Source organism: Colobus angolensis, unplaced genomic scaffold (genome assembly GCF_000951035.1).
Source record: "Colobus angolensis palliatus isolate OR3802 unplaced genomic scaffold, Cang.pa_1.0 Scaffold40, whole genome shotgun sequence".
Classification (NCBI taxonomy): Eukaryota; Metazoa; Chordata; class Mammalia; order Primates; family Cercopithecidae; genus Colobus; species Colobus angolensis.
Genome location: NW_012117377.1, coordinates 7,550,205 through 7,562,467, shown reverse-complemented (window position 1 = coordinate 7,562,467; position 12,263 = coordinate 7,550,205). Strand labels below are relative to the sequence as shown.

Here is a 12,263-nt window from a genome sequence, read left to right as displayed (position 1 = left end):
TTTTTGAGATGGAGTTCCACTCCATAACCCAGGCTAGAGTGCAGTGGTGCCACCTCGACTCACTGCAGCCTCTGCCTCCCGAGTTCAAGCAATTCTCCTGCCTCAGCCTCCAGAATAGTTGGGATTACAGGCACCCACCATCACACCTGGCTAATTTTTGTATTTTTAGTAGAGATGGGGTTTCACCATGTTGGCCAGGTTGGTCGTGAACTCCTAACCTCAAGTGATCTGCCTGCCTTGGCCTCCCAAAGTGCTGCGATTACAGGTGTGAGCGCACTGCGCCTGGCCTCACTGTACTTAATTTTTACCCAACCTTTTTTCTCTGTTGGATACTCAAACCTTCTTAACTAAAAAAATGAGAGTGTATAAATCTGTTACTAAACACAGTAGATATTCTATTACAGGACACAGTCATCAATTTCACTTGGAAATAAGTTTCCATCTTCTGAACTCTAATAACTCATTATATTTTAAAAATAACTTCCTATTTATATTCTTTACCTATAGGTCTTACCTCCTTTCAAAGCTCTAAGCTTCCATGGGTTAAGGCCAGTATCTTACTCAAATATTTATCCTCTACGTTACAAGGGCTTTGTGAACATTGGTTGAATGACAGAAATCATGCACAAATGGATCCGGGAGTGAGTGTGCAAGAGTGTGGCAGTCCTCACTATCTCATGGACTCTTAGCAGCTTCCTTACCCACAACATCATTCTTCAAAGATTTGAAAATCCACAAACTACGCGATCTCTGAGGTCTCTCCCAGCTCTGAAATGCTTATGCTCTGTAACCACCGTGGCATTCTGATTCCTGACTAAAAGCATCCAAAATGTTGTTCCACACTTCTCCGGTGTTTTAGAAGGCTCGTCAGTATTTTTTCCCACTGTTGTGAGTTTTGGGAATGTACCTTAATAAAGTAACTGGTACCAGAATGCTGGCAATCAATGTTTACTACAATTGTAAAAAAGCCTTTGAATTGCCTAAAACATGCTATAAAATCCTGTGCTTTTTACTATAGATAGTTTCCCAGTAGTGACTTAGGACTTTTCAAGTGAAATCAGGTTGTTTAGACTTTATCTCCTCTTCTTTCTCCAGAATAGTTTTTCCTTCTCAAGCAAGGATTTTTAGAAATGGATATACTAATACCATCTTAAGATAAATAGATACAATACATTAACAAGTAGCCTAGGTTGACCCAGTCACAAAACCCAGGTGTGGGTCCATTATTGACCCATGAGCCACTGTTTCCAACCAGCTGTGATCGGTCTTCATCATCATTATAACATCCTATTTAGGGTGATCTATTACTAATCATCGCCTGTTTTGAGAATCTGAAAAATATGTTGTCTTAGTCATCATGAAAAATGAATGAAATTACATGACACCTGCTGGGTGCAGTGGCTCATGCCTGTAATCTCAGCACTTCGGGAGACTGAGGCAGGCGGATCACAAGGTCAGGAGTTCAAGACCAGCCTGGCCAAGATGATGAAACCTCGTCTTGACTAAAAATACAAAAATTAGCCAGTTGTTGTGGCAGGCGTCTGTAATCCCAGCTACTTGGGAGGCTGAGGCAGAGGACTGCTTGAACCCAGGAGGCAGAGGTTGCAGTGAGCCGAGATTGCTCCACTGCACTCCAGCCTGGGCGACAGAGCGAGACTCATTGTCAAAGAAAAAAAAAAAATTACAACATCATTCACTTTCATGGTCCTGTTCATACACGGAGAATCATGCCAATTCCTCTGCCCAAATGCCCTCCCTTCCCAGCCACCTCCTGCTTATTCTTCTAGACCCAACTCTAATATGACTCCTTCTCTCCGAAGCAGAATTATTCATCTCTTCCGTATGTTCTGAAAGTATTGTGCTAGCAGAGCTGCCTTGTGGTTTATCATAGGCGTTACAGTAGGGTTAGTTTGTGTATTCACCACTCCTCTCTGATTCACTTCTGAATCCAAAACTTTACACAGCACCTATAATACATTAGGCGTTCAATAAATGTTTGTGTGGCAAATATCTGCTTCCTGCCCTACATTTGGTCTGCAGGTCGATATTTTCATATTAAACTGTTGACTGGATTTTTCCTAAACTCCTGATAGAGTTTCAAAAGCATAATGCAACAGAGATTAAAATTTGTATTGATTTAGTCATTGTTGCCAAAAGCTACATGCTGGAAACTATTTCTCCCATTTCCTTTTTTTTTTTTTGAGACAGAGTCTCACTTTTTCACCCAGGCTAGAGTGCAGTGGTGCAATCTTGGCTCAATGCAACCTCCGCCTCCTGGGTTCAAGCAATTCTCCTGCCTCAGTCTCCCTGCCTCTAGCTAGGGCATGTGTCACCAGGCCCGGCTAATGTGTTTGTATTTTAGTGGAGATGGAGTTTTCACCATCTTGACCAGGCTGGTCTCGAACTCCTGACCTCAAGTGATCTGCCCGCCTTGGCGGCTGGGATTACGGATGTGAGACACCACACCTGGCCCCATCTCCATTTTATATTCATGTTCAGCTCTTTTCCTATCCCAGTGCCACAATGCAAAGTTTTGCCTACACTTACTCATTAAATACCAACAGAGAAAGCCCCCCTCTGACCATGGTCGGGTGCGGGTGAAAGCAGCAACGTGGGGAACAGCCGGAGCAGTCAGCCCAGCGCCCCCTCCCCACCCCCCACACAATCAACAGCTTTTAGTCCCCAGTATCCAGGGGCAGTCTGGCAACCGGAACTTTTGTGCTCAGCTGAAGAGAATGTGCAAATGACAGTTCTGGCTGTCAGGGAGCTTATTACCTAAGCAAGGAGCTTACATATTTATGAGCTGACATCTCAGATTTGCGGCTTTGCAGTATTCCTCAATTTCCCTTTAGAGCAGCCAATAGGCACAGACAGGCCTTGCGGGCTCATTACTTCACCCCACATCTCCACCCCCACCAAGACACAGCAGGTGGTTCATTTGTGGAGACATCCAGGGTCAAAGGAAAGTGAAAAATGAGCCTACACAAACTCCTGGGCTGGACCTGAAGAGGTGAATAATAGACCCACAGCGTATTCACTATGGCAAAGGCAGCTGCAGCGGGCGCTGCTATCGATGCATGTGATATTAATACATACAGCCCTACAGAGCTGCCTGTTGGCAAACCATGCTCCCGTACATCATTTCATGTCATCCTCTGCACCATCTTGTGGCTCTACATGAGGACTGGCCATGGGAATGGACCATTCCTATTAAACGTTTTCTTGTTGTTGTTCTGCAAATCACATTTTCTGAAGGAAAAACAAACTCTAACACCATGGAAGAGCTTGTTTCATCATGGACCAGAGTTCAAGCATTACTATAGAAAATGTATCATTCCACTGATAAAAAGGATAAATCCAGATACGGCCTGCGAGGCTGGGTTCAGAAAGGGAGAGCAATACGGCGTCATTCTCCTTAGTCTTGGATAGTCCCACCAAGAAAACAAACTCAGGGGAGAGGCAGAATCGAATCCAGATACTCCTCCACGGAGAGGACTCGTGAGATGTAACAAAACCCAAGTATCAGGCTATAGTCCAAATCCAGCTTTGTCAGACTCAACACTCTCTGCCCCCTCCTTGACCATGCTGCCTCCGTGATGATTCCTTCTCTGTCCTCCTCTGCTTTTAGAAACCATTTTCCCTTCTCCATCCTCACAGGCAGGAATCTGAACTCCCTCATTCATACCCTGGGCTAAGCCAAGTTACAGAGTGAGCCTCCCAGTGCCACTGGCTTTCAGAATCTTACCTCTCGTTTTGAGATGAAAAGTTTTGTTGTTGACGGTTTCAACCATCAGAGGTTCTGGCCCACCTAAAGCCTGGCCTGCTGCTATGACAAAGAATGGGCCCACACTGCAAGAACAGTATAAAAGAGAATACTGTTTTGTTTCACTAAAATGTATGAATCTCAGTATCTGAGAAACCAATTAAAATATTGGTATAAAAAATGCTTTGTCCTCATACTAACTTAAAACTGCAGGCAACTGCACAGCACTCTACTCATCAAAGCCTTCCACACACATGATTTCACTGCACCTTCACTCAAGACCTGAGGCAGGGCAGAGACTCTTCATCCATTCCTTCTGTCATTTACGCATCCATTCGGCAAACATTCATCGAGTGCTGCCCGGGTCTTGACACCAAAGGCAGAGCTTCAAGACAGGATTACAGTCGAGTGGGAAAGGCAGGCAGTGATGGCTGTGCGGTGAAGCATGGAGAGATGTAGGTGCCATAGGATGGCAGAGGAGAAGCCCCGACCCTCTGGGGCTCAGGGGATCAGGGGAGGTCTCATAGAAGGAGAGAAGAAAGGAGCCAGCCAGGAGGAGGACCCATCGTGCTGAGGGACCGGCATGAGTCAAGGTGAGGAGAGTGGCGGAGTAAGGAGTAACCCATTTAGGGCTGGAGCATGGAAGAAGGGTGATCATTTTCTCAAGATCACTCAAGTGGTTACGCACAGAGCTGGGACTCAAACACCCAGGTCTTGACTTCTACTCTAGCACGCTTTCCATTCTGTCACATTGCCTCGCTGTCTTCCCAAGTCCCCCGTCATTAAGGATCTGGGTCCTCTGCTGGAAAGTGTCTGAGAGACAGACCTACCACTGACAGGAGAACATGAGGACAGTCCTGACATCGAGGCTATGACCAGACACTAAGCTAAGCACCATGCATTATCTCATTTAATTCTTGAAAACCTAATGAGATAAGCTTCGCATGCACTTTACTGAAGGAGAGAACAGAAGCCAAGCAATGTAGCAGTCAGTAGCTCAAATGGAGATAACAGCGCTGGGTTCTGCTACATTTAGATGTTCCCTAATCGCCCTCTTCCACTGCATCCTAGAGGAAGATAGGAGAAAAACTGTCTAAGACAGAAGGCAAGTCCTTCCTCTGGTCAGGAAAACTTGCAGAGGCATTTTTCACAGGTCATTCTCCAAAGTTGTTTTAATTTTCTTTTTAAAAACCCTTCATTATATAAAAGTCTATTTTTTATATTATTTTATTATTATTTTTTGAGATGGAGTCTCACTTGCTCCATCGCCCAGGCTGGAGTGCAGTGGAGGATCTTGGCTCACTGCAACTTCTTCCTCCTGGGCTCAGGTGATTCTCCTGCCTCAGCCTCCCGAGCAGCTGTGACTACAGGTGCCCACCACCACGCCTGGCTAACTTTTTGTATTTTTAGTAGAGATGGGGTTTTGCCATGTTGGCCAGGCCGGTCTTGAACTCCTGACCTCAAGGGATCCACCCGCCTCAGACTCCCAAAGTGCTGGGATTACAGGTGTGAGCCACTGCGCCTGGCCTTATTTTTTCTTTTTTAACTGACAAGTAGAAGTTGTATCTATTTATCATGTACAACACATTGCTTTAAAATACGTACACACTGTGGGATAGCTAGACTGAGCTAATTAACATATGTATTATCTCACATACTTTTTTATGGTGAGAACACTTAAAATCTCTTCTCTTAGCAGCAATTTTCAAGGATGTGATGCATTGTTATTAACTATATTTACATGTTTCTCCCCTGCAGTGTCTCCAGTGGAAGAAGTGGGAAGACGAGGTTCGGAAGGGTGCATTCTTTCAGCACTGCCACAGGCTTTGCCGCAAAACTCACCAGGAGCTTGAGAGTTCTCTGCAGTGTAGATGAAGTGAGGGAGGAATGGAGTTTACAGGGAGAAAAATGTGGGCCGATGTAAAACTAAGGCCAATTAGCTCAAAGGGCAAAAGTGAGAACGGGCAACATGTCTGCTAAGAAAAGTGAGGAAGGCCCTGATGGAGGCGCTGTTGCTCAGAGTTCAACACTGAAGGCCACGCTTGGTTTTCACAACACTTCTTGGGCTCCCAGCGTTTCAGAACAGCACCGGTTGTTAGAAAGACGGCTGTCCAGAGAGAGAACATACCAGCATAGTGGGATGGTTGAGCAAAGCAAGAACACTGGCGGTGGATCTCAAGCAAAGCTTTCTGGCAGAACATCAGGCTGAAATGAAAGCTTCGTTCCGTGTGTAAGGCACTGATCAGTAGAAGACGTATCTTCACCATCTGCCCTTATCAGTTTAGAACTTTGCTTGAAACTTTAGAGACAACCCACCTCTCTCTCTCTCTCTCCTATCTCTCTCCTTTCTCTCTCTCTCTCTCTGTCTTTCTCTCCTTTCTTTCACCTTGACGCTAGTATTTTTGTTTTTAATTGCTCAGCAGTTTTCCCAATGCCAATCAGCTGCCTCTCTCAAAGACTGTGTGCAGGGATCAGCATATCTGGTCTCTGCTCATTCACCGCTCAAAAGCACCCTCCATCCTCCACGAAAACACGTGAGATTCTAGAGGGGGCTGCGGGTTGGAGCTGTCCACCAGCGGTACTTGAGAGGCACAGGCTGGGGGCGCGGAGGAGGGGATGTAGGAGGGTGGGGTTGCTTCCTCTGTCAGTGAGCGGAAACTTGAAAAATGGTTTGTTATTTGCCTTTTCTTTTCTATTTCTGGAGCAAGCTTTCTCCTTAGCTCAAAATCCAGGGGCACGATGAAAGACTGTTTCCCCTAACCCAGGAAGGCTATAACTGATAACTGCTTTAACAGGGAGCTGCAAACAAGGATGAGAACTGGAATTTGGGTAAGAAAATTATTCCTTTTTTAGTCTTTGTTTTTTAACGATTTTCCTTTCCCCGGCATGATTTCTGCTCTAGGTTTTCCACTCTGCTTCAAGCCTCTTCCAGATGTATGAGTCTCACAGAGTCCACGTAAACAAGAAACCAAAACAAAACAGCACAAGATCAAACGCTTTTCCCCCTTGTGATACAACCACTTTATGGGCAGAGAGGCGCTCACGTGATGCTGCCAACATGTGTTTTCTGTCTCAGATTTCCCTTGATAACAAAAGACATATTTTAAAAGGCGTGGCCCTAGGTGCATTTGGCCAGCAGGAATCTGAGTGGAGTTTGGGGATTTCATTTGGCCTTAGGCTGATCTCCTCGGGTGCCCAGTGCTACAGCCCTTGATGATGTTAAACCCCAATTAATAAAGTTAGGAACACTTTGGGTCAGGTTTGTAAGATATGATCTCATTCTACTGCTCACAGAACTGATTTAATATTCAGGAATCAACTGAGCTCATTCATTTCCAAAACTGGCAGCCCTGCATGTTGCTTTACAGTACTCCCTCTGTCCAAGGCTGGGCAGGGCACGTTAAAAGGAAATCTGTAGAAGAGGCTTTCATGATGTTCCAAGACTCAGAGAGAAGGATGGGGGCTGGGAGACAGGCAGGGTGGACAGGTGGGAGGGGCAGTAGCTCTGCCTGGGGTATGAATGTGATAGAGAGAGAAAGGCAATGATAGCTCAGAAAAACTCATGACTGTTATTGTTAGAAATCCCACTTCCAAATCTATGCAAGTTTTAAGAAACCAGAAATGCTGCATTAACATTACAGTATGGACTTTTTTCAAAAAGTTGCAAATGACCTTAAAACATATCAGCCATTTCTTTTGATGACTTATCGAAACAGTGATTTATGATCTTAAAAGCTGCCTTTAAAATGCTGCTTTTTAATCAAGAAAGCTTACGTTACTCTTCCTATACAAAATTCACCTCACTTCAGCTTTCGAAGAAAAGGCAGATCATATTTTTAAATTTCAATTTCTCATCTTTTAGATAGCTATTCCTTTCTCTTGTGACATAAACTGGATTTTGGTCTTCAAGTGACTTGTTTTTCCTCCCTGAATACTTAGGAATTGAAGAAACCGAGCCCTCACACAGAAAGATGGAAAAGTCTCTGACTGGTATAAACTAGCAATGACTAGCTTTCCACTAGACAGTGGCCTGCAACCCAAGAGTGACCAGACATTGTACTCTAGAATGGGGAGATGTCCAACCTCAAGAAAAGTTGAAATGGACGGGAAACGTAGTCAACATTTGACATTAGTTAAAAAACAAAACAAAATAAAGCAAACAAACAAACAAAAAACCCTCACATTTATGCAGCCAGAAAGAACCTGTTCTGAAAGCCACACGCTAACTTCATTTTTATGATCCTGTAAAGAGAATACATTTCGGTTCCGTCTTTGATTCTAACATGAGCCAATGTCAAATATTTTAGTAACTCTGAATAAGCCTGATTAGAGCAATGACTGTCAGTTCAGAAACCTTCTTCATTTATTGCCCATTTTATTCCCATCCACTGGAGGATGTTTATAGCTTCTATGTCGGTAGTTTGTGTGTCTCTTCTGATAGAACTAGGTATCCTGCAAGTCCACTGAACCAGAAGAAAGCTCGTACAATCTGGAACCTCCTAACTTCTTTGAAATGCTTTATACATTTTATTTTTACTTTCCTCAAAAGGAAACTGAAAAAGTTAAAGCAAAAAAACTAGCAAGAAAACAGACCACCTAACTACAGCAACATATATAACTGTGTTACTTACACTGCTTTCCAATCCATCATCATTGATAAGTCATGGCTAAATAATCAAGTGCAGAATCCATTTCTTCACGTCTGCTAATAAATAGCTTCTCTCAAATGTCTCTTGCAGATCTGGGGCCATCTCAGGAGAAAGTAAAATTGTGCAAAGGTGAAGGAGAAAAGGCTGGAAAATTCTAAAATCCATGGGGGTCTGAGAACTCTCAGAGCAGACCCTGGTGAAACATTCTTGTGATTCCAGCCTTTGGCTAAACCATGATCCTGGCCTCACTGAGCTCCCAGCCACCTTCCCGGTGCAGATCAGCCCCTGCTCCAACATTGCATTTCCCTCCAAGAACAGGGCATGGATGGGAGAGGAGCTCACAGAATCCTGCCAATCCGTACATGCAAGCACGCTTCTCAGAGGAAGCTGCACCAGTTTCGCTCTGGTGTCTGCTATCTCAGAGAGAAAGGGAGGGAGGGAGGGGCAGAGGCAGGCAGGGAGGGGTGAGACAGGGAGAGAGAGGGAGAGAGAGAGAGAGAGAGAGAATGAGAGAGAGGAGCTCTGCTAAAAGAGACAGCCGAGAAAGAAATACTTGCTACAACTCCCATTAACCCACAGTAGCTTAGGGTTCTTGGCACAGCAGCTGCAAAACATACTGTCAAAATCAAACGTTTAAAATCTTTAATTGTACATCCCTATACACATTTAGCCATGTATGTGTAGACAAAGCTGACGGAACCCAGGTTTTGTATATGTCTGTGACTCTGCAAGGGAACACTCGTAGACAAACAGATGCAGATATATATCCCCATGAGAATAATATCTGCATGCACATGTTTCGTTTTCTAAGTGAAATTGTCTAGTCTCACAGTTTGCATGTCTTAAAACTATTCCAATGCTCTCGGTAGTGAAAGTGCAAACCCGACAAACAGCCCTTTGCCTCTGACAGCGTCTCATCTCTGATCGTGTTCTCCTCAGTTTGGTCTAGGTTCCTGTTTCTTTTTCCCTACCTCAGGAAAGAAACCCCCAAAAGAGAAGAAGGTAGAGCGGCGAGGCAGGAGCTGTCAGTGTGACTGTCAACTCTGCATGCGCCCCCCCCCCACTCCACTGTTCGTGGCACTGCAACCCAGGTCCCTCCACAGATCCAGCCAAAACCCAGATGATGCCCAAGGGAGGGCGTGGCATGGCTCAGAGGCACGAGACCCACAGACGGGGCTCTGTAATGGCACAGGAACTGCTGAAGATGTTTAAGGAAAAAGAAGCAACAGAGAAGCTGAAGGCAGGAAGGGAGAAGGGAGAAAGGCACAGGGGAGGCAGGCTGGGAGGGGCAGCCATGGTGGCAGGAAGCACAAGGTTGCCTGCGACTGATTCCTGAGTGGTCTCTCCAACCCTCCCTCTCTTTATGAGGACTCTGTTCATCTGCGTTTCTCCATGTGGAGTCCCAGTCATCTGCACTAGAGATACCTGGACCATACCCCAAAGATTCCGATTGAGCTGGTGGGGCTGTCTGCATTTTACCAAGCCCCACAGATCGTTCTCCTGCAGGCGGGAGTTTCTGGAGACCCACTGCTTCATTGATATTGAGCAAATGAATGGATGAAAAGTGAATGACGTGAGAAGAGATCCTAATGGAACACCTATGGGAATGCCAACATTTATGGAGGATGGGAGAGTTGAAAGGAAACTGAAGGCGAATGGTCAGAATGGTGAGAGGGGAGGGAGGAGGGAGAAGAATCACTGAAACGAGAGAAGGAATGACCTGCCCCTTTCTCAAAGGGCAGTGCTTTTATAGCTGTGGGACTACACGTGCTATGCCATTCCCTTAACCCAGAACGCTCATCTCCAGGCAAACCATCCCTTAAAACCCAGCTCAAAAGTCTCATCCTCTTGGAAACTTTCCTAACTCTCCCAGGCATAGGGAATGGCTCCAATCACGTCTTGTTTGTATTTCTCATTGTAAGTACCTCTGCACACTGCCCTTCTTTACTGGCTGGTTTCTCTCTTTCTCATTCTAGGATGATGAGCTGTTTTATGTAGACTAGATGATCTCTCAGTCATCACTACATGTCCGCAAATTCTGGATAAAGTAGCTACTCCATGTGCACTAACTAAATGGCTAAATATATCACAAGAGGATTTCTTAACCTGAGGAGCTGGTACATTTGCTCTACAATTGGTCTTTAAACTGAACATCTGCCTCCATTTCACACACTATTTTCATGCATGATACATTTCACAGTATCACTTTAAATGTTTCTTTATCGGGATTTAGTCTAGAGAGTTATGACTTAGTGGAGAATGAAGAGAAAACGTTATACGGAACTAATCTAACAAGGAGGTAAACAAGACAAAAAGCAAAGAAAGTACCAGACTGAGGTGAACTCAGTACAAGGTGCAGCATTGCAGATGTGGTTGATAAACTGATACATTTGGGACTGAGAAAGATGTCACACTTCCATTAATGGTGACAAAGAAATTGCCTAAACAGAGATAAACTGCTCAAAGTAAAAGCAAATTTAGTCACTTCTGGAGAAGGACCACCACATTAAGCCCCAATGTAAGAAAATGGTCACTAATTTGGTGAAACAGAGTTGGAAATGAAAGATACCAAAATAATTAGCAGAAAACAAATCACCCATCTACTTGCCTTAAAAAAAAATTAGAGGAATTATAGATTAAAAGTTAGGGATCACACAGCACTTTGGGAGGCTGAGGCGGGCGGATCGCGAGGTCAGGAGATCGAGACTATCCTGACTAACATGGTGAAACCCCGTCTCTACTAAAAATACAAAAAATTAGCCAGGCGAGGTGGCGGGCGCCTGTAGTCCCAGCTACTCGGGAGGCTGAGGCGGGAGAATGGCGTGAACCCAGAAGGCGGAGCTTGCAGTGAGCCGAGATCACTACACCACACTCCACCCTGGGCAACAGAGTGAGACTCCGTCTCAAACAAAACAACAACAAAAAAGTTAGGCATCACACTAATCATTGAATAGATGGATGGATGGATGGATGAATGAATGAATGAATGAATGAATGAATGAATGAATGAATGAAATGGCGAAGGGTCTGGAACATCCCTGGGGAAACACCAGTATTTGAGGGCATTTCAAATACTGTTTTCATAGTTTTAAAGTGTTTCATCACTTGGTGTGTACACCTGAGGAATCACGGCTCAGTAAAGCTGAATGACTTGCTCTTGGTCACACAGCTACTAACTTCCTGAACGAGATCTGGAACCTGATCTTCCACATTCAACCTGCTACACTTTCCACCTCACCACATGAAGCCCCAGCATATGAAAATGGTCACTAAACTTGGTGAAACAGGTGGAAATGAAAGATACCAACAGGAATCCATCTTGAAATACAAGAGAAAGCCATCTCAAGGAACAACCTACTTGTCAAAACATCGGTTGGCAAGCAGCATACGCAGTGCTGTGAAGCTGGGAATCCCTAACCAGAGGTTTGGGGTGGCCTGGCTGGGAAGGCAGCCCCCCGGGACTCTCCTCTCCACTGTCTCTCGTGTTCAACAAGCCCGGGGTCATGTGGAGGGGACATGGAGATGTGCCTTCTAGATCTCGCTTCAGGGGAGGACTTGTGCCCTGGCTGTGGGCAGTTGGCCTCTAGCTGACAGCTCCTTCAGGATTTGCTTCCACTGAAGAAAGCCACAGAGTGCTGCAGAAGGCCCAGGGCCTGGCCTTCCCACAGTGGTTCACATCCAAAGACTGATGGCACTGAGGGTATAAAGGCCCAGCCACCAAGTCCAACGCATGACACAAGGACAGGCCATTTATGCTCCAGCGCTTCCCTGTGGGGCTGGCCAAGGCTTTGTTAGCCCGTTTGGCGGTCTGACTTTTTCCTCGGCATAATCCTGCATCCTCCTGGTTTCTA

The 12,263-nt window shown here is 45.2% G+C and overlaps 1 protein-coding gene across 1 annotated transcript in view; it reads right to left on the bottom strand.

Annotated features, from left to right (window-relative positions):
• The window catches only part of KIF26B (kinesin family member 26B), a 196,256-nt gene extending 187,735 nt beyond the window's left edge, over positions 1 to 8,521 (bottom strand). The window contains exon 1 of the mRNA XM_011955773.1: positions 8,395 to 8,521. Within this exon, the coding sequence (XP_011811163.1) occupies positions 8,395 to 8,417 (23 nt within the window). The 5' untranslated portion in view covers positions 8,418 to 8,521. The remainder of the gene's footprint in view (positions 1 to 8,394) is intronic.
• Positions 8,522 to 12,263: the final 3,742 nt, after the last annotated feature.